General features: G+C 37.8%; 1 protein-coding gene across 1 annotated transcript in view; it reads right to left on the reverse strand.

Moving 5' to 3' along the window:
- Positions 1 to 732: 732 nt before the first annotated feature.
- TTC29 (tetratricopeptide repeat domain 29) overlaps positions 733 to 18662 on the reverse strand; it is a 94245-nt gene continuing 76315 nt past the window's right edge. Inside the window, exons 7-10 of the mRNA XM_063135086.1 lie at positions 14444 to 14535; positions 6923 to 7046; positions 1471 to 1702; positions 733 to 878 (exon numbers count right to left, since the gene is read on the reverse strand). Coding sequence (XP_062991156.1) covers positions 733 to 878; positions 1471 to 1702; positions 6923 to 7046; positions 14444 to 14535 — 594 coding nt within the window. The remainder of the gene's footprint in view (positions 879 to 1470; positions 1703 to 6922; positions 7047 to 14443; positions 14536 to 18662) is intronic.

Raw genomic sequence — 18662 nt, forward strand, 5'->3', positions numbered from 1 at the left:
TAAAAGGCAGAAGCCACACCAAGCAGGATATAGCAGTATGAAAGTTGCATATGGTATATGTCAATGACCCCTAACAATTATCAGTGCACTTCAATACAACTGTACAGCAGTAGTGTGGCTCCTGCCTTTTATATACCGCTTCCATACCACTTTCATAGTGCAATATCCTGCTTGGTGTAGATGAGGCCTAAGTGAGCAGGATCTCTTTACCAGTGTAAACATGCATCACTGCCCCAGTTATAAGGGTGCACTCTAGTGATGCAGTGGTATATGTTGATGCTACTGCAATAGTTATCATCACCAGATATGATGATATATAAAAACGATGTTTTCAGATCTATCTAAAAATATTTATAGGCCACCTTTAAGGGTGGAACCCTTAGATGACATATAGAAAGTACTAAATATTTATACAATATCTTAAAAGACCTTTTGGCCACTACAGAGCCAACGTATAGTAGTACAACCTTGTGGTTTACTATACTGGGATCCCAGCTGACAAGGTAAAACCTGGTAAAACACTAAGAACGTGCCATTCCCCAATCCTTATAGTAGGCCATGGAAGCTATTTTGGGAAGGCTACTTATGTACTCCCATAGCTATGCATATCTCTAGCACAGAGGTTTAGTAGTTAGTCTTTTATTAGGAAATTTTGTCTGTTACCACAGATACATTGATTCAATGCATTTTCCTGTTTATATTTCTAGTATGTATGTGTAAACCATTTCACATTCATTCTTCCCCATAAATGCCCTCAAGAAACACTTTCTCTGAACATGTCAGAGTTTCTGCAAGAGAAATATCTTTTTTCTCAAACAGATAAATATCTACACTTTGAGTGAGATTCAGAACTGATTTCATACTCTGATGTTCCATGTCTGTGAGAATGGGGAACACAACATACATCAAGAAAAGGGCTTGACACCATGACGCCAAAAACTCATGACGCCAAATATGTTGCATCAAGTTCTAGCATACTGATGAAAAACCTGGACCCTCTGGCTTTCCACAGAATTAATGAGATAAAGCTCTTTTTCAATTTTCTCTTCTGATGTGATACTATATAAGCATGGCTACCAGAATACTCTGAGTTAATGGGATTACATCCACCAAGCTCAGGATGCAAAAAAAAAGCATTATAGGAACACAGTAAATGAAAGTTTATTCTTCTGTCTTTCTTATAATAACAGACTTTTAAAAATTCCATTTAACCAGACATTTTCTAAGCTTAGAATTGCAATCTAAAAGGAAGGGCAGGTTAATGAGGTTCTAGCAAAGATATGCATTTATTATATATACCTATTTAATATATTAAGAAAATCTCACATAGTAGCAAATCTTGCCTCCATACAGGACAATGGTAATCCAGTAGGATTAAACTCAGCAAATAATTTAATAAACCTATACAAGAAAAATGACTTAACCATAAGGACAATGCAACACTAATGCGTTTCATAACTAGTGTCTTACCAACTGTAAAAGGGTCAGTGCACATGTCACTTCTGTTCTCCTTCCAGGCCAGCAGGTACTTGATGTTGACGTGATCCGCAGCTTCTGTATGACTGTTAACTTTCAACATCATGTTATGAGCTTTTCCGATGCCACAATATACCTTTGTTTCATTCACTAGAGCCAAATCAGAAAGAGCATTTGCCGCTTCAAACGCTTGATTGAAGTATTCACTGGCTTTGCAGTAGTTCCCCTAATAAAATAATATAGATAGCTAGATAGATATACATTCCAATATTTAAATATTTCAGCATCCCCAATTTCTTCCACTTATTGTATTTAAGAGATTGTCGCTGATCTAACCAACAAAATACAAAACTATCTAGTATACCCTTGGCTATACGACTTTATCTTGCTGTCTCAGTTTCTTAACAGGCAAACTGGAAAGACCATTAAGCAGCAGACACTAGAAGTAGTGTAACAGAAGGTAAATTATCCCCTTGCATTAGCCTCCCACTTGCAGAAGAAGGAAAGAGGGAGAACATTCCTCTACCACTTGCAAAAGCATGAGGCCTATACTTCCAAAACAGCTGGACACGCTTCTTAGCCCCCCTCCCCCCTGCAAGCTTTTTGCAGGCTTCTCTGACCCCCTTGCAGGCTAACCACGGCTTTCTCTCACCCCGCTGCTCTCCCTAGCATGAGTGGAGGGGATGAGCAGAGGAGGGAGGTGACTGAGAGGAAGGCAAGCAGAGGGAGAGTGGGAGCAGGCAAGCAGAGGATGGAGCTGAGTGGAAGGGGGAGCGGGGGAGGTGAGTGGAAGGTGGCAGAAGGAGGGGTGGGTGGCAGCAGCAAGAGCAGGGAGGGGGCTTAGGAGGCACCATGCCTAAGGGCACTGATAAGTGTGGTTCTGGCCCTGACTCTGTGTGTATACAAAAGCATGAGACAGTTGTGCAACTTCTTGAGGGTTATATATTATTTATAAACCCTTTTGTTCACTATACCAGTGAACTAGCAGAATAGCAGCGGTTCTTAACTATGAAAGTCAGCAAAGACCAAATTAACTTCAAGACAGAGTCTATTTTGTTTGGTACAAAAATAAAGTATTTTACTGATAGAAAATAACACAGTTTATGGCAATACAAATTTACACCAACATACTCACACACTTGGTCATACAGATTACAGCAGGGCTCACAGCAGTAGAGAGAGAATATTTTAATCTGATTACAAAGCTCCAAAACTCTCTTTATATACACTTCCCTGAACAAATGATGAAACCACTAATTGGCAATGATAAGACAATTAGACTTTTGCATCATCCCAATAATTCAATAAAGTCCAGCTGCAAACTTGACCTTTAAGCTGATTGACTGATGCTGAGTCTTCAGTTTCTTCCAGGTTTTGCAGGCTTGTACAAAGATATGGAAATCACAAAAAACCAGTCCTAATTCAGGACTCCCAACACCCCTTCTTTTTTGGGTTTTCCACTATTTCACCACGTTACAACATTTGTACAGTTAATCACATTTTTAGCCCTCCCTGAAACCTAACGTTTCACAAATCTCCCAATGTTTGATGGCTCCTAACGGTTTTGTAAAGACGTCTGCCAAATTATTCTGGGACTCACAGTAGACTATGTGTTTTAAACTTTAACAGTCACTGGCTTCACCACTGGGACCTTAAAGTCCTTTATTGCTGGATCAGTCAAGTAACTTTACCACTCACCAGCACCATACTTAGCCTTTTTGTAATTCGCCACACAACTCTTGCTTCTTGGAACTTCCATGATTTTGGCTTACTTCCAATCATCAACATTCCAACGTTGCTTTTCTATCATTTGCACAGCCAATGCCAATTTGAATCAAAATAGCACAAAAATTCTCATCTGACCTCTGCAGAAAAATTTCTCCAGTGCTCCAAGGTTCGAGATACCTTAAGATTCCCTTAGACACTCCAGGCTGAATTTGTTTTACTACATAGAATAAGCACAGAGAGTAAAGCATATGATTTCACAGTAGAGAAAATGACGTTAAAGTCCCTCCCTATCCTGACTAAATTCCTTGGCGACTAGTTTCTAAGAAACTCTGTTTACAAGCGGCTTGCTGTTAAAAACTTCTCCTCAGTGGCAAGTTAAATACTTCTGTCCCGAAGGCAAAAAAACTTCTTCAAAAACCTTGTTCTCTTGAAGACTCTGTAATTCGCTTTCCATGGCACACTCCCATTGTTTTCGTTCAAAAGAACTTAATTGCTTTACTTCCGCATAAGAATTAGGTTCACAGCTCATATTTCAAGCATGTATTCCAAGCCTATGGGGAGGCACGCCTTTGTTTTGTCTTTGAGACCTACGGGGGATCTGCACCTCCTCCTCCTCCTCCTCTTGCTCTTGTTGCTCTCTGTCTTCTGGCTCGGTCTGAGTTGCTACAGGCGTTTGCCTGCTAGAAGAATCTAAATCTAGTAAAACTACTGGATTGTCTCTTGAAGAAATATCTTCCTCTCCACCTTGGCTCCTGTCCAGGAAAAACAAACCGTTTTTTTAAACTGGCAGTCCCCTTCAGTTCTCCATGCCTGGAAATAAAACATTTCCCCTCCTCAAAGGAGACAGAGAACTTTTTCTCCATTAGATTTGACACACCTAAAAGAGAATGACTTAAGTTGGGAACAAAAATAGCATTAGCAAAGCTTTCGTTAAGGACAGGAATATGGCAAATTCCTTCTCCCTTCACTTCCTGCTTTGAGCCGTCAGCAAGGAAAATAAATCTGTTAGACGTGACTCTGAAGTCCAGGAAGCTTTCCATTCTAGTAGAAATAACGGAATTACAAGCTGAGTCTATCAGCCAGATAGCTGAGCTTCCGTTTCCTTCCTCCTTCGACATCTTGCTCACTCCAGCTGTAACGAGCTGTGCTGACTTCTTTGAACAAGAAGCATTTTTCCAGCGATGCTCAGAAACTTTCTCAGGTTGTAATCTCACTCTACAGTCAATCTTCTTATGTCCAATTTTGCTACATCGCCAGCAAACAATTGTTTTTTGTGGCTTGTGCTTTTTAGAAACTGAATAAGCAGATTCAGTCTCCTCCTTTTTCACAGTCCCGGTCTTAACCCCTTCAGAACCAGACCATTGTTGAAATGAGTCTGCCTTGCCGTTTGAGCTCACGGCTTCTCTCTTGGAATGTCTTTTCTGTTGTTCTTCTAATAATTTTCCGCACACATAATTCAGGGTTAAATTACGGACAGTCACTCCCTCTAGGGTAGTCACCAACACGTCCCAAGACGTTGGTAAGCTAGACAAAATAATATAAGACTTCATTTCTTCTGAAAGAGTCAAGCCAGCCGATGCTAAACTTTGGAATATTTCTCTCAGCTCCTGCAAATGTTTGCCAATATCTCCAGATTCTTTTAGCATCGTCCTATACATTCTGCGTGTTAAATTTATTCGAGAACCTGCTGTATCTCTTACATATACTTCACGCAATTTTGTCCAGATCACATGAACAGCATCCTCTCTATTAACATAGAATAGCTGATCATTCCTCATACAGAGGATTATATAGGTTTTTGCTTTCTCTGCATTTCGATTCCACTCTCTCAAATCAGCTGCACTTAAATCTTCATCGGGTGGGTCTGTAACAACTTCCCACAGCCCTTGGTTCCTTAAACTCATTTCAATCTTAAATGACCAAGTAATATAATTTGTGTCTGTGAGTTGTTCCATTTGTGTATTCATTCCTATTTGAAGTGCCATAACTGCTAATTGGTTGTTTTTTCAACCCTTTTGTTATTTGAATTTCCTTTTTGGGAACTGACCGGCTTAACAACCTCAGAATCCCTTTTCAAATTCAAAAATAGCCTTCTATCAGACAGCGTGTGACTTTGCAAGACAAAAGCTTTACAAAAAAGCCTCTTCCTTTGTCTAAATCCCAACGTTCTTTAGAAAAAGCAACGCTCCAGGGCAATTAGTCAACGCACGGCTTCTCTGTCTTATCAGGTCCTACTGTTTCTCTGTTAAGAACTAGAATTATGTCCAGACTGTTACTGGGCCCATAACCTCTTGAGGGTTATATATTATTTATAAACCCTTTTGTTCACTATACCAGTGAACTAGCAGAATAGCAGCGGTTCTTAACTATGAAAGTCAGCAAAGACCAAATTAACTTCAAGACAGAGTCTATTTTGTTTGGTACAAAAATAAAGTATTTTACTGATAGAAAATAACACAGTTTATGGCAATACAAATTTACACCAACATACTCACACACTTGGTCATACAGATTACAGCAGGGCTCACAGCAGTAGAGAGAGAATATTTTAATCTGATTACAAAGCTCCAAAACTCTCTTTATATACACTTCCCTGAACAAATGATGAAACCACTAATTGGCAATGATAAGACAATTAGACTTTTGCATCATCCCAATAATTCAATAAAGTCCAGCTGCAAACTTGACCTTTAAGCTGATTGACTGATGCTGAGTCTTCAGTTTCTTCCAGGTTTTGCAGGCTTGTACAAAGATATGGAAATCACAAAAAACCAGTCCTAATTCAGGACTCCCAACACAACTACTGCAGGATTACAACTATGTGTATGCCAGGATGCCTGGACTGGCTGTGCTTTCTCATAGTACACATAAGGTATGCATGTATTTGCCATAATTTAATAAGTGACTGGAAACAATTTAGTTATGAGCAATGTGTGTTCTAAGTCTACTGGTTTTTCTCTGCCAGCCCCCTCCTCCACCTCCAAACAATCCATGTTGAATTTAAATTTATTGGCCATTTAAGCATACTGTTTTGCCATAATTGGCATTATGTATGGGTAGGACTTCAAATAAAGAATCTGAAATACAAGTCAGACAGTTGAGTTGAACCAAACCTGAACAAAGTTAGACTAGATTATCTTCAAGGCCCCTTCTGACTCCATAATTCAATGAGAAAAGCTAGACAAAACTGTAACACAACTTGAGCCATTATTTGGAGGTCTCTGTTCAACAGGTACTGGAAATTATTAACTTTGAATAAAAATTTGACTCAACCAACCAACCCCCCCTCCCCCCGGATGTAGTATACTTATTAGCCCCAACCAAAGTGAGTCATGAGCACATAAAATGAACTGTCCAGGCTTCTGTACTTTGGCTTCTTCAAACGCTGGGAAGCAGCAAGCAGGGCAGATGCTGCAATTTTAAGACATCTAATGTTACATCCTGGTCAAGAGAACAGCCTTTCTGCTGAGCTACAGGGTGGGAATAGCTTCAGCCATAGCTCAATCTGCACCAGAAAAGAACAGGAAAGAATATTTAATAATTCGACTCCCTGGTTCTCCTGTGTTGCATTTTAGTGCCTTTCTCTTTTGGTTTCTTGTTACAATAAGGCATAAAGCCAGCCAGGAAATGGTACAAATGTTCACGATTAGATCATATGAGTACGGAACATATGAGTACAGACTTCAAACAAGCTATCACTTCTCATACTAATACTTACTCTTTCATTGTAAATGTTTCCAAGGAACGTACATGCATCCACTAGGCTTTGGCTCAACTGAACTCTCTTGGCAATAGTCATGAACTTTTCCAAGTACTCAATAGCTTCAGCCACTTCTCCCTGACTAAGAACAAAACCAAACAGACAAAACCTGTACATTTCACGAACAAATGTATTATATTATGGCTGATTATAGCTGAGGGTTCATTGATCAAGCTGAATATCTAAAATAAAATTCTGTAACTTGCATTTTTAGTGTGATTTGGAGAAACATTGTAGACCGCAGCAACTACTGTGCACTATGATGGGCTCCTTCAAGATGTAATTGCAGCTTTTCATCTGGGTAAGCCGAGGGTTGCTGGAGTCACACTACCTACCAGATCTGCACTGGATTGCAGGTGTCAGCTCTAATTCCCAATTCAATATACACAACCTAAGGTCATTCTGAAATCTAAGCTGAATATTGGCTAATGCACATTGATAAGACATTTGCACATTTTTAATAAAGCAAACTATATTAACAACAAAGCATTTCCACATTATCATTACAACACGGCCAGATGCTCAAGTTTGTTTGCGAGTAAAACATCACACACTTTCTCTTTCTCAGTCTGTGTCATGGCTGGTGACCTTAATATTAGCTGTGAACCTGAGTGTCTAATGTGGTAGTGCAGAAAACTAAATGTCAAGCCACCAGTGAGCCACAACCTTGAGTCCTAATATAGAAATGACTAGAAACGAAAGTTTACATGTAATGTCATAGGGAATTGTTTTCTTATTGTTTTAGAGAATAAGTTTTAAGTTAATTTCATACCAAAAAAGACTGAGCTTTAAGAAATAAAAATGTACAACATGCATATGAAATATATCTCACAAAATATGGCAAGCTAGTATTCTCTCATCTCACATGTGAACCACAAAAATATGAGGCCATCTGTGGACAACTATAGTGATAACTCCACATAACTAAAGTGCGTTAGCACCACTGGCTGAGTCATACTGGGGGTTGTAGAACTTTTTTTTTCTGTCCAAGCATGTATGGATTGGCACCCTAAGTGTCTAATGGCACAATCCTATGCATGTCTACTCAGAAGTAAATTCTATTGATCTGGATTTTAGGACTGAAGCCTGAAACTGTCATGAGGTTAAAAATTGTCTATTTTAACATTTTACAATGAAATTTTGCTTATCTGCCTGAGGGGCTATTTTTATTACAATTCGGAAAAGACAGCAATCAAACATTACTAGAACATAAAATGTCTTGCAAACATTTACCACATGTCAAAAGGTTTCTAAAGTTTAAAATAAGAGTCACATTTTGAAGCCTATTTTTCTTTCAAAGGGGAGAAAATCAAACATTTCCACACAGAAGAACTGAACTGATTTATATAAGTTAAAGGACAAGGTTAAAATGTTAGACAAATATTAATTCCAGTTTTTCTAGTTTTCTATATGCAGTGCACAGGTGCAACTTGAACAGCATATTATATGGTATAATCATTAAATTCATTCAACCAGACCTTAGAGAGTTAAAAACATATATTCTGAGGGAAAAGTACTCCTCGGTCCAAAGAATGAGAATGAAACTGTGCAGAATATTTGTGTATCAAGGTGATTCCAGTTTCCAACTGGGAAAACAGGACTGTTAACACCCACATCCCCTGACAACTGTCCAATTATGTATATCACACTTGGCCTACTGTTTGCAGTAGAAGTAATCAATAAAGGATGTGGTTGAGTGAACATAGATTTTGGTTGAACCAATGCATGAAATCTTAATCATTTACTCAGAGTGGAGAAATCAAATAGAGCAGAGATGAAACAGCCACTGAGGGGTTTGTTGATTGTGCCACCAAGTTTGTGGGTTAGAGGCTTAAAGTAATAAGTCAAATGGAATCAGTGACAGGATAAAATGTAAAAAGGTTTTATTAATGTAATGAATTAATAGAAATGTTTTAGATGTATTTTTTTAATCTTTTTTTGATATTGCACAGCAAGATCCTACATTTCATTTACAGTAAATAAGAAAGTAACTAAGTCATATCATTTATCTAAAGCAAACAAAGAAAACAGAAGAAAAAAGAACTATTTTGAACTATAATCAAAAGGCAATATGCCGAGACATAGCTTTATTTTTGCCAAGAGAATAAAACTCTGCTACAAGATTGAAACAAGATTGAAAATGTCTGCAAAATGATTATTCAGGAAACAGACCCTAAACAAAGATTACTATCGGATTAACATCTGTTTAGTCTAACAAAACTTTTCTTTGTTCTTTTGAATAGCAATTTGTTTAATTTTATATTTTATTCATACAGCTAACCAAAATCTGCATCTTGAACCACATTTTGATGAAAATATGAACCCCAATTACAGAATACAGGAGTTACTTTTCGTTATCCTCCACTCTTGGTTTGCAGATCCAGCTACAAAGTTCAGTTAAATTTCATGAGATTATTAATCAAAATGCATTCCACATTTTTACCATTTTCCCCAATGCAAAACAAAACAAAAAACAAATAGCCCTATAAGTGTTTACTGACACAACACTGTGATATACATTATTGCAGGTGCTGAAGCTAAACCAATTCGTTAAAAAAAAAGTGCACATTTAAGATTTGTTGAAAAACCTAACACATGCCATCACAGTGGATGCATATTTCCGAGAAAGTCCTCATGAATTGGCTTCTACACATCTAGGGATGATGTTTAAAAAAGAAGACTTTTCTGACTTATGTAAATTGAGTGGGTCATCTTAAGGACCGCAGCTTTTAAAACCGCAGCTTTTAAAGCTCAGCTAAAAACTTTTCTTTTTCCTAAAGCTTTTAAAACTTGATTTTGTTCTGACTTTATACTGTTAGTTTTACCCTACCCAGTGTCTGTTTACCCTACCCTGTGCCTGTTTGCTTTCTCTTCCCCTCCTTATTGTTTTATTATGGTTTTATTAGAATGTAAGCCTATGCGGCAGGGTCTCGCTATTTACTGTTTTACTCTGTACAGCACCATGTACATTGATGGTGCTATATAAATAAATAAATAAATAAATAAATAAATAAATAATAATAATAATAATAAGGATTATTCCTAAATCACTGAAACAATTGGACTTCCTACTAAATGCCATTTGATTCGAAGTTTGAAACTCTTATCAATTCAATTCTAATACTTATTCAGTGTTGGAACAAATTATTTGGGGATGGATGTGATCTTCTTTCTTTAAAGCATTTAAAGGAACATTATACAGGCATTTATCGGATACATTTTAGGCACAGAATATCCTATCGGCCCAATGGTTTGGACTAGAAAGAAAAAAAAAAGATTCCCATTTCTCAAACATTTTGGATTCAGGCAGCTCCTATACTTCTAAACTATCCTAACCTGAGCACAATTATTCCTTTCCTTGCAGCAATGTCCCAATAGTTCTGTCATTCTGAATGTATACCCCACCTTTCTACAAAAATACACAAGATGGCTTACTTAGAATAATATAGTTATGTAGTAACCTGCTTCCAATATTGGATTGTGACTTTCCTCCACTTATGGACCAGCCCCCAGTCCCGCAAAACTCTCTTCACTCTCCATAACATTTGAACAGCTGTCACACTATGTTTGCAAGTTCTGGCCATGTATAATGGCAATATTAAGAGGGGAACACTGTCATTTCTGCTAAAAATAACATCAGCATACGGCTTAATTCTTATTGATATTCAGAGTTTTAAAATCTTTTTATCTGCAACACAGCAGTAACAGCAGCAGCAACAAAAAACAAAAAGGGGAATTGTATCACAAAACATATCAATATATAGTAATCATTATCAGAGATTTTTCAAGAAAAAAATTTATGCGAGCAATAACTTCCAACTAAAGGAAACCAGGGCAGGATCCACACTACTGCTTTGTAACAGTTTATAATGGTATTGGCAACTGTTGGGGCCCAGGACCCATTCCATTTACAGCTTTCAAAGTATTATATCCTGCTTGGTGTAGATCCAGCCCAGTACAGGATATGCCCACATCATATGCTTCAGTGAGGCATTGTCCTCATTACATCCCCACCACCTAGCAGAGCTAGCCAGGTTTTTCTTATCAAGCCTCTGGGGTGAAACATCTTTTTTATTGAATCACTCTCAATTTTAAGTCTACAGAAATACTACATATGGAAGCTAAGGCAACCTTTCTTTGATTAGACCAGGCAGGACATTTCAACTCCTTGTTCCATTGATCTCTGACCTTTTCACAAGCCTTTAAATCACTCTCAAAGTTGGAACTGATGTGTCTGCCAGGAGCCATATATTGACCTGGTTTGCACCAAGGGTTGTGGTGCGTGCGGGTGCATGCCAGGTGGCTTTTGAATATTTAAGCTGTGATTGTGGCTTCTTGTGTAATCACAACCCAGCAGGAGTGGGTTGTGGGAGGGTTAAACAACCCCCACATGACCCTAAAACAAACCATGAATATTCAAAATGGTTGCCCGACCTGCTGCCCACAGCTGAAATAAGCCACAGTGGGCTATTTGATCATGTGAACCGGCCCACTGTAGCACGGGGCTACTTCTGAAATAGATGCCAGATGCCCTCGTAAGAGAGAAAGAAGTCGTATTAGAACCTCAAACTGTAAAACGAAGTCCAATCTGGCATGCACATATTACTGAGAACATAATCAGGAAGATAAAAAAGAAGTCATAAACTCGATCATGGTATGAGAATGAGGTTAAGAGGTGCTGCAGATCACAATGACTGCAATCCAGTGCCCAACTGCACATAAACCTCTCACTTATTTCAATGGAATTAAGTGCACAGAGCTCACTACAGGCAGTGGGTGCAATCCTCCAGGCACTGTGCCGTACCATCTCCATTCATTTTAATGGCTCTCCTATAAGTCACTCTGAAATTAATTGAGATGATACATAATCAGCAGTTGGTAGCAAACACACAATTGACACCCAGGGTAAACTAGCTTTCATTCAAAGTAATAACTTTTTCAAAAAGGAGTCTTTTGACAGTTAAGTGGATAAGACAGATAAAGCAACAACACTAATTGTATATACTTGCCACCTTGGTCTGCTGAGAGTACAATGATATCCTTGGCACAAATCACAGTAAACAACAGCAATTCCAAACTTTGTGCCATAAGAGATCTATCATTATGCAGTGAAAAATTAATTCATAATTAAAGGCTCCTGGGAACTCTACATGCCCACTCCCAAAGGTGGTCTCTCTGTTGTACCTCTGCAAAATTCACTGTTCTAACCTTGCCGCCTCCTAGTCAGACTCTGCTGGAAAGGGGGCAATACTGAATCATAGGCCGTTTCTACACCTGCCTTTTTTCTAGGGGTCGTTCCAGGATCATCCCTGTGCATGCAGATGACACACAGGGGATCCCGGGAGCAGGCAGGGACGATACCTCCATTTTCCTAGGATAATCCTTAGGTGTAGAAAGGGCCATGATGTACTGGCCTGACAAAATTGCAGACCACAGGAGAAGGTTTCCCACTATATCTATGTCAATGATTTTGGCTTGCCTCACTCCAAGCAGGAGATGCTTCCTGAACAATGAAACCTGGGACATGGCTAGACCAGGCCTATATCCCAGGATCATCCCTGTACATCCAAATGACACACAGGGGATACTGGGAGCAGGCAGGGACGACCCCTCCATTTGCCTGGGATAATCCTTAGGTCTAGCTAAGGCCTTAGAGTGTGTTGGTTCCACTGATGGTGGATAATTTCTCTTACGCACTCTAAAATAAATCTTTTCAAATTTAAGAGACAAATGTAGCTTAGCTACTGGAAGTTATGGGATTACTGGTGTGTGTGAACCTGAAAAGTGGAACTATTATATTCCATGAACCACAACAACAAAAGCAGAAATTTCTGATTTCAAGAAGCAGCACTACTTTCAGAAAGCAATTCATCTCCTCATGATATGATCACTGCTAGAAACGGATGCTGCTGAAGCAATCTCTATAAAAAGTAAAGGGTGCCAATTATAACAATACTATTCTCCTGCCATGCACTCATCCTTGGTTTATCACCTCTACTTTCACACTCTCTAGAAGCAAAAGAATTTGGCCAACAGACTATCAGTAGTCTCAGTCTTCGGAAAATATTGAGGGAACTCTTGATTCAGCGATTTTTATAAATGGTTATCCAGTGGATGTCATACACATAGCTTGTTCTTCAGCCTCTGAATTCAATTCTTATTTATATCTTACTACAGCATTCTTGCTTCTTAGAATAGTCTTAAGTGGAAAATTAGAAAAAATAGCATTGATCAATGAACATAAGCATTGCCATTACTGCTTTCAATGATGGAGCTATACTGACAATAAAGAAAATGTTGGGACCGGTTAAACAGATCTCATTAGGATAAGCCTTGCAATATCTTCCCAAGCAGAAAAGAAAACATTTAAGGCATGTCTGCCAGGTATCCATTAGATATCTCTTTTTGGAACGTTCTCAATTTTCTTGCAAGTGAAATTTTGAAGATTCAGACTAAAAAATTGCAACTATGCAATATAATAATAACTACAATTTTGTAAACTGCCCTGATATTAAAGGGAAGCATAGCATTTTAAATAAATATACAATTTCCCTGAACACTGATTGCTAATACACTGGGGGAACTCCTAGACACATACAGAGGTTCTCCACAAACAAAAGCTTCTCCATGTATTTCAACAGAAGGAGCTGATCTACCCATGTATTCCTTAGTATTTCCAGATCAGATCTTTTTACTCAAACAAATGGAAGCTGCTGTGCACACATGACATCTATATGCATGCTGGAGAATATGCTGAACTCTGGATTGGGATGAATGGACATAATTTAATACTGAAAACCAATACAAATGAATCACCTCAATTTACTGACAAATCATTTGTTGGTAGCAATGATTTCCCACCAAGTTTCAATGGGTTGATCCAGACTGCGCATGCTTAGAGCAAATCCCCTGAAATCAATGGGACTTATTTCATTAGGCCTATTCTAATTATGACTATGTTTGGATCCAACTTATTCTTTCCAAAATTCATATTTTCATGCTCTAACATCATAAATTTGGTTGTTGAAACCTGAATTATAGTGGCAAGAAATCTGTTTTCCTGGAAAAAGTGAGGTAGAACAAAACAATAAAATAACTTCTAAAGAAGAATTCTAGAAAGGTTACACTGTGACATGCTCATTGAAGCATGCTATAATTTTCTGTGCTTTCTGTTTTTTAACCTGCAAGGTATGGCAGGATGTCTGTTTTTCAACTGTGTCATAAGTTTTTTTAAAGGCAAAAACAAACAACACAGCTTCCAGTTCTGTTTAATACTACAAAAGATTACCATTTACAAAGAAATATTTTGATGGCAAACCTGTTGAGTTACCCTAATTTAAATAACTTACAATTAAAAGGTCACTTACAGTAAAGAAGGGCATTGCTTAAAATTTAAGCAGTCAGTAATAGGAAGCAATTTAAGTCTTTCACAGTCGAATGGATTTACAATGACAGCAAGACAAGGATACGCTAACCTACCTTACTAGGATTTGGGCTATAGCTTGATATGCTCTTCCTAGACCAACATAGTCTCCCAGTATTTTGGATATTTCCAGGTAAGCATTTAGCTTCTGGAAGACAAAGGAAAATAAAATAGTATTAGCCATTTCTGCTTTGAAACCATTTGTCCACATTGTGGGACAAATATGGACTGCTTTGTTGAAAACAACTTTCATTTAAATGAATTTGCACAGGGGATTTTTATATAATTGTTTCACTTCACTGTAAACATTACACATACATATAACCTGACTGATTTAATAAAAATGCATCACAATTTTAGCATAATAGGGAGCCAAATAAATGGATTAGTTAACAAAGCAATTTACACAATTTACCAGTTGTACATGCTTGCATGCCAATTACGAGCTAACATCCTAAAATTGCATTATCTGTACCCACATATGGTATCATTCATTCAAATACACAATCTTGTAGTAATAGTTAGTATGAGATTTTTGGGGGGTTTATAATAGTCTAAAGGAATGATCTGTAATGTATATAATTTAAAAGAAGGGTAATCTTGACAACAAGCTGTTGTATACAGATTTATTGCATGTACTTGTAATTATCTTTGCACAAAAGTGATTTGTTAATATTCATTTGGAATACAGTCTATTAATGTGACCTCTTCTGTAAGCAAAGGATTACAGCTGCCACAGTGAAACATATGATCTTAATTTAATTTAAACACTGACATCATCTGTATTGCATAATTTCTTTTTCCATCATTTTTTTCAATGAGTAGTAGGAAAGCATGTATATATAATGAAATCTCATTCTTTCCTCTCCCCCTCTTAGATTCTTGACCCAATCTATTACACACATGAGGACACAAGAACTCTCCAAAGACTATCTATGGAAATCCTTTTTGCACATTTTCAAGAAAGGATTAGTGAATGTCATTTTCCAAGTTTGATGGGGGATGGAAAGTGAAAGAGAATGCGCTGGAAAAATCTATGCAAACCATAAGGTTTGACTGGATCTTCACATGTACCCTAAGTGGAACACACACAAGTCAGGCCAAACTAATCTTGACTAGAAGTAATTACACATGATTCTAATCATTCAACTGTGGTGAGAATGCAGTCTTTTTTAAAGACATGGCTGAATTAGTTTTCATCCACGTCACTAGAATATTTTGAAATATTGGCAACCTGGAATGGACTTAGTTAAGCTACTTCTGTTGAGAAGACTGTGGTGATGCACTGGGCAGCTTCTATGGGGATGTGGAATGGGAAATGTGAACAACCCAAGTGACACAGGGCTCCTTCTCTGATCTGGACCCCCTGAGCAACCGCTTAAGGATCTCTGCTTCCCTTTCCTAGTAACATGGGATTTAGGCTGTAAATGTGGGGTGAGTGACACTACAAACACTTTTATTTTATTTATTTATTTATTTATTATTTATTACATTTTTATACCGCCCAATAGCCGAACCTCTCTGGGCGGTTCACAAAAATTAAAACCACAATAAAACAACCAACAGGTTAAAAGCACAATTACAACATACAGTATAAAAAGCACAACCAGGATAAAACCACGCAGCAAAATTGATATAAGATTAAAATATAGAGTTAAAACAGTAAAATTTTAATTTAAGTTAAAATTAAGTGTTAAAATACTGAGCGAATAAAAAGGTCTTCAGCTGGCGATGAAAACAGTACAGTGTGGGCGCCAGGCGGACCTCTCAGGGGAGCTCATTCCACAACCGGGGTGCCACAGCGGAGAAAGCCCTCCTTCTAGAGCCACCTGCCTCACTTCCTTTGGCAGGGGCTCACGGAGAAGGGCTCCTGTAGATAATCTTAAGGTCCGGGCAGGTACATATGGGAGGAGGCGTTCCTTCAAATAACCTGGCCCCAAACCGTTTAGGGCTTTAAATGTCAATACCAGCACTTGTGTTTGGGTTAAACACAACAATTTACTAGTAAAGTAAAACATGCAACTTACAACTAAAGGTATTTAGTCAAGAGCTGAGTGATACAGAGGCAGTAACAGAAAATAAAAGTTGCAAAAATGCAAGTTCTTTTACCCTATGCTTCACCTAGACTTCTTCAAGTTGCATCTTTCTGCTCCTTCCTTATGCTCTGATCATCCCTGGCTTGGGTCTGGCTGGTTCTCTCACTCTTTTATACCCTCTTCCCCTAAAACAGGAAGTACTGCTTCTACTTTGAGGAAATGAGTCTTAACTGGAGAAATGAAACAACTCCTCTAAGGGATACCCCCTCCAAACAGAAAACTCCAGACCTGTAAGGCCTGAACCTTTTACTTTACTAGGCCTCAAACCTTCACAGCTCTCAATTGGATAAAACAGAGGAAAAGATAAGGGATCCTTGAGGATTTTCTTTGCTCTGCATTTGGAAGTGAGCTGACCTGATTCGCACCTCCAGCATTAACATCTAGATTGGAATGCAGTTATCCTTCCAATTCCGCACCTCTTTGAATTTTGCTATGCAGTTTTCAGTTTTATAAAAGGACCAAAATGTGTATAAAATGCATATTTTTGATATAATGCATGTAAAATGTGGATTTTACCATATAAATCACATGAAAATGTATATTTTACTATATAATGCTTGTAAACATGCATATTTTAGAATAAAATGAATATAAAATGCATACTAATTTTTGTATGGATTTTTTAAAAAAATGGTTTGATGCAGTAATGCAACATGACAGACTTCTCAATGAACACATGTGGAACTGACACAGATCAAAAATAGTATAATTTGGTCATCTGTAGTAAAGACCTAATTGTTGTGACTAGAGCATCACACAACTCTCAAAGCATTGGGCTGAACAGGCTGACTACCTGGTTTCTTCCAGTTCTTCTGTTCTATGGTTCATAATGCTATTTCGGACACTTACATTTCTGCTAGCATAAATCTGCTTTCTTGCTATCCACCATGTATCTCTGGTTCAGGTACAGCCACGTTACAATGATGTTTCCACTTTTACAATATATGCATTATATGCATAAAAAATTTTCAAGGTATGCACAATTTATCATCTTTCCCATTATTTACATATAGCAGATTTCTTACTGATATCCTATAGTTAATCTGGAGTGGAACTACTGATACTGTCACAGAGCATCAAAAGGAAAATGGTTAATGCTAAATCATCATCAAAATCTAAACCCTAATCCCAACATTTTTGAAGTCTCTTCCTTATCACTGTTAAAGGGAAAAAAGAAAAGTGCTGCAAAGCTGACTCAGGTGTTACCAATGCATTAAAGTCTATTAGAATTTGCCAACAGCCTGAAGCATCCAGTTCAGTAAATCTAATTCAAGGCTTCTAGCTCTTCTATAGATCTGTATTTTATTAGTATTTGGGACAAAAAGGCACACTTCAATGCAAACCTATGGAGTTTCTTGACTTATAGTAGAAGCTTTTTTTCATGCCAGGTATATGTCTGTCTAATATTCTGGTACGCAATGATATTTAAGATTTAAAATAACTTTTCTCTCTTTCATTATTAGGTGTGAAAGCATGCAATTATTCTCAAAGAATTTGTTGGCAGAATATTTTATAATCAAATATTCTATTATCCTCCTCCCCACAAACAAGGACATTGTATCCCAGTCATACATATAGAGAACCAATGTGGTGTAGTGGCTAGAGTGTTGTACTGGGAGTTGGGAGATCTGGGTTCTAGTCTCCACTCAGCCATGGAAGCTCACTGGGTGACTTTGGGCCAGTCACAGACTCTCAGCCCAATCTAGCCCACCGGGTTGTTGTTGTTTGGATAGAAACGGAGAGGAGCAAAATTATGTATGCCGCCTTAAATTCCTTGGAGGGAAAAAGGCGGGATATAAATGCAATCAATCAATCAATCAATCAATATAAAAGTATGCACACACACCCATTTTAAGATGGCCTTTCCAAGCATATAACAGGATCTTCAGAAACTAAAATGCTTATGCAAATTGGTTACTGAATTTGCATGAATGGCAAAGAAATGTATAAAGATGTTTTACAGGTGGTCTGGAATGTGGGTGTGTGGCAGAAGACATATGCTACTCAGATAGCTATTCTCTATGTATTACATTGAATCTAATTCATTACAGGATGTATCTTCTAATCTCAATTCTCCTAAAACTACATATCACAAATGTTATCTTCTTCCACTATAAGTATGACGCATATCACTAGATAAATAAAAACATTTATATAATAATGTAAGTGTTGGCACATT

This window comes from Elgaria multicarinata, chromosome 10 (genome assembly GCF_023053635.1).
Source record: "Elgaria multicarinata webbii isolate HBS135686 ecotype San Diego chromosome 10, rElgMul1.1.pri, whole genome shotgun sequence".
NCBI classification, from domain to species: domain Eukaryota; kingdom Metazoa; phylum Chordata; class Lepidosauria; order Squamata; family Anguidae; genus Elgaria; species Elgaria multicarinata.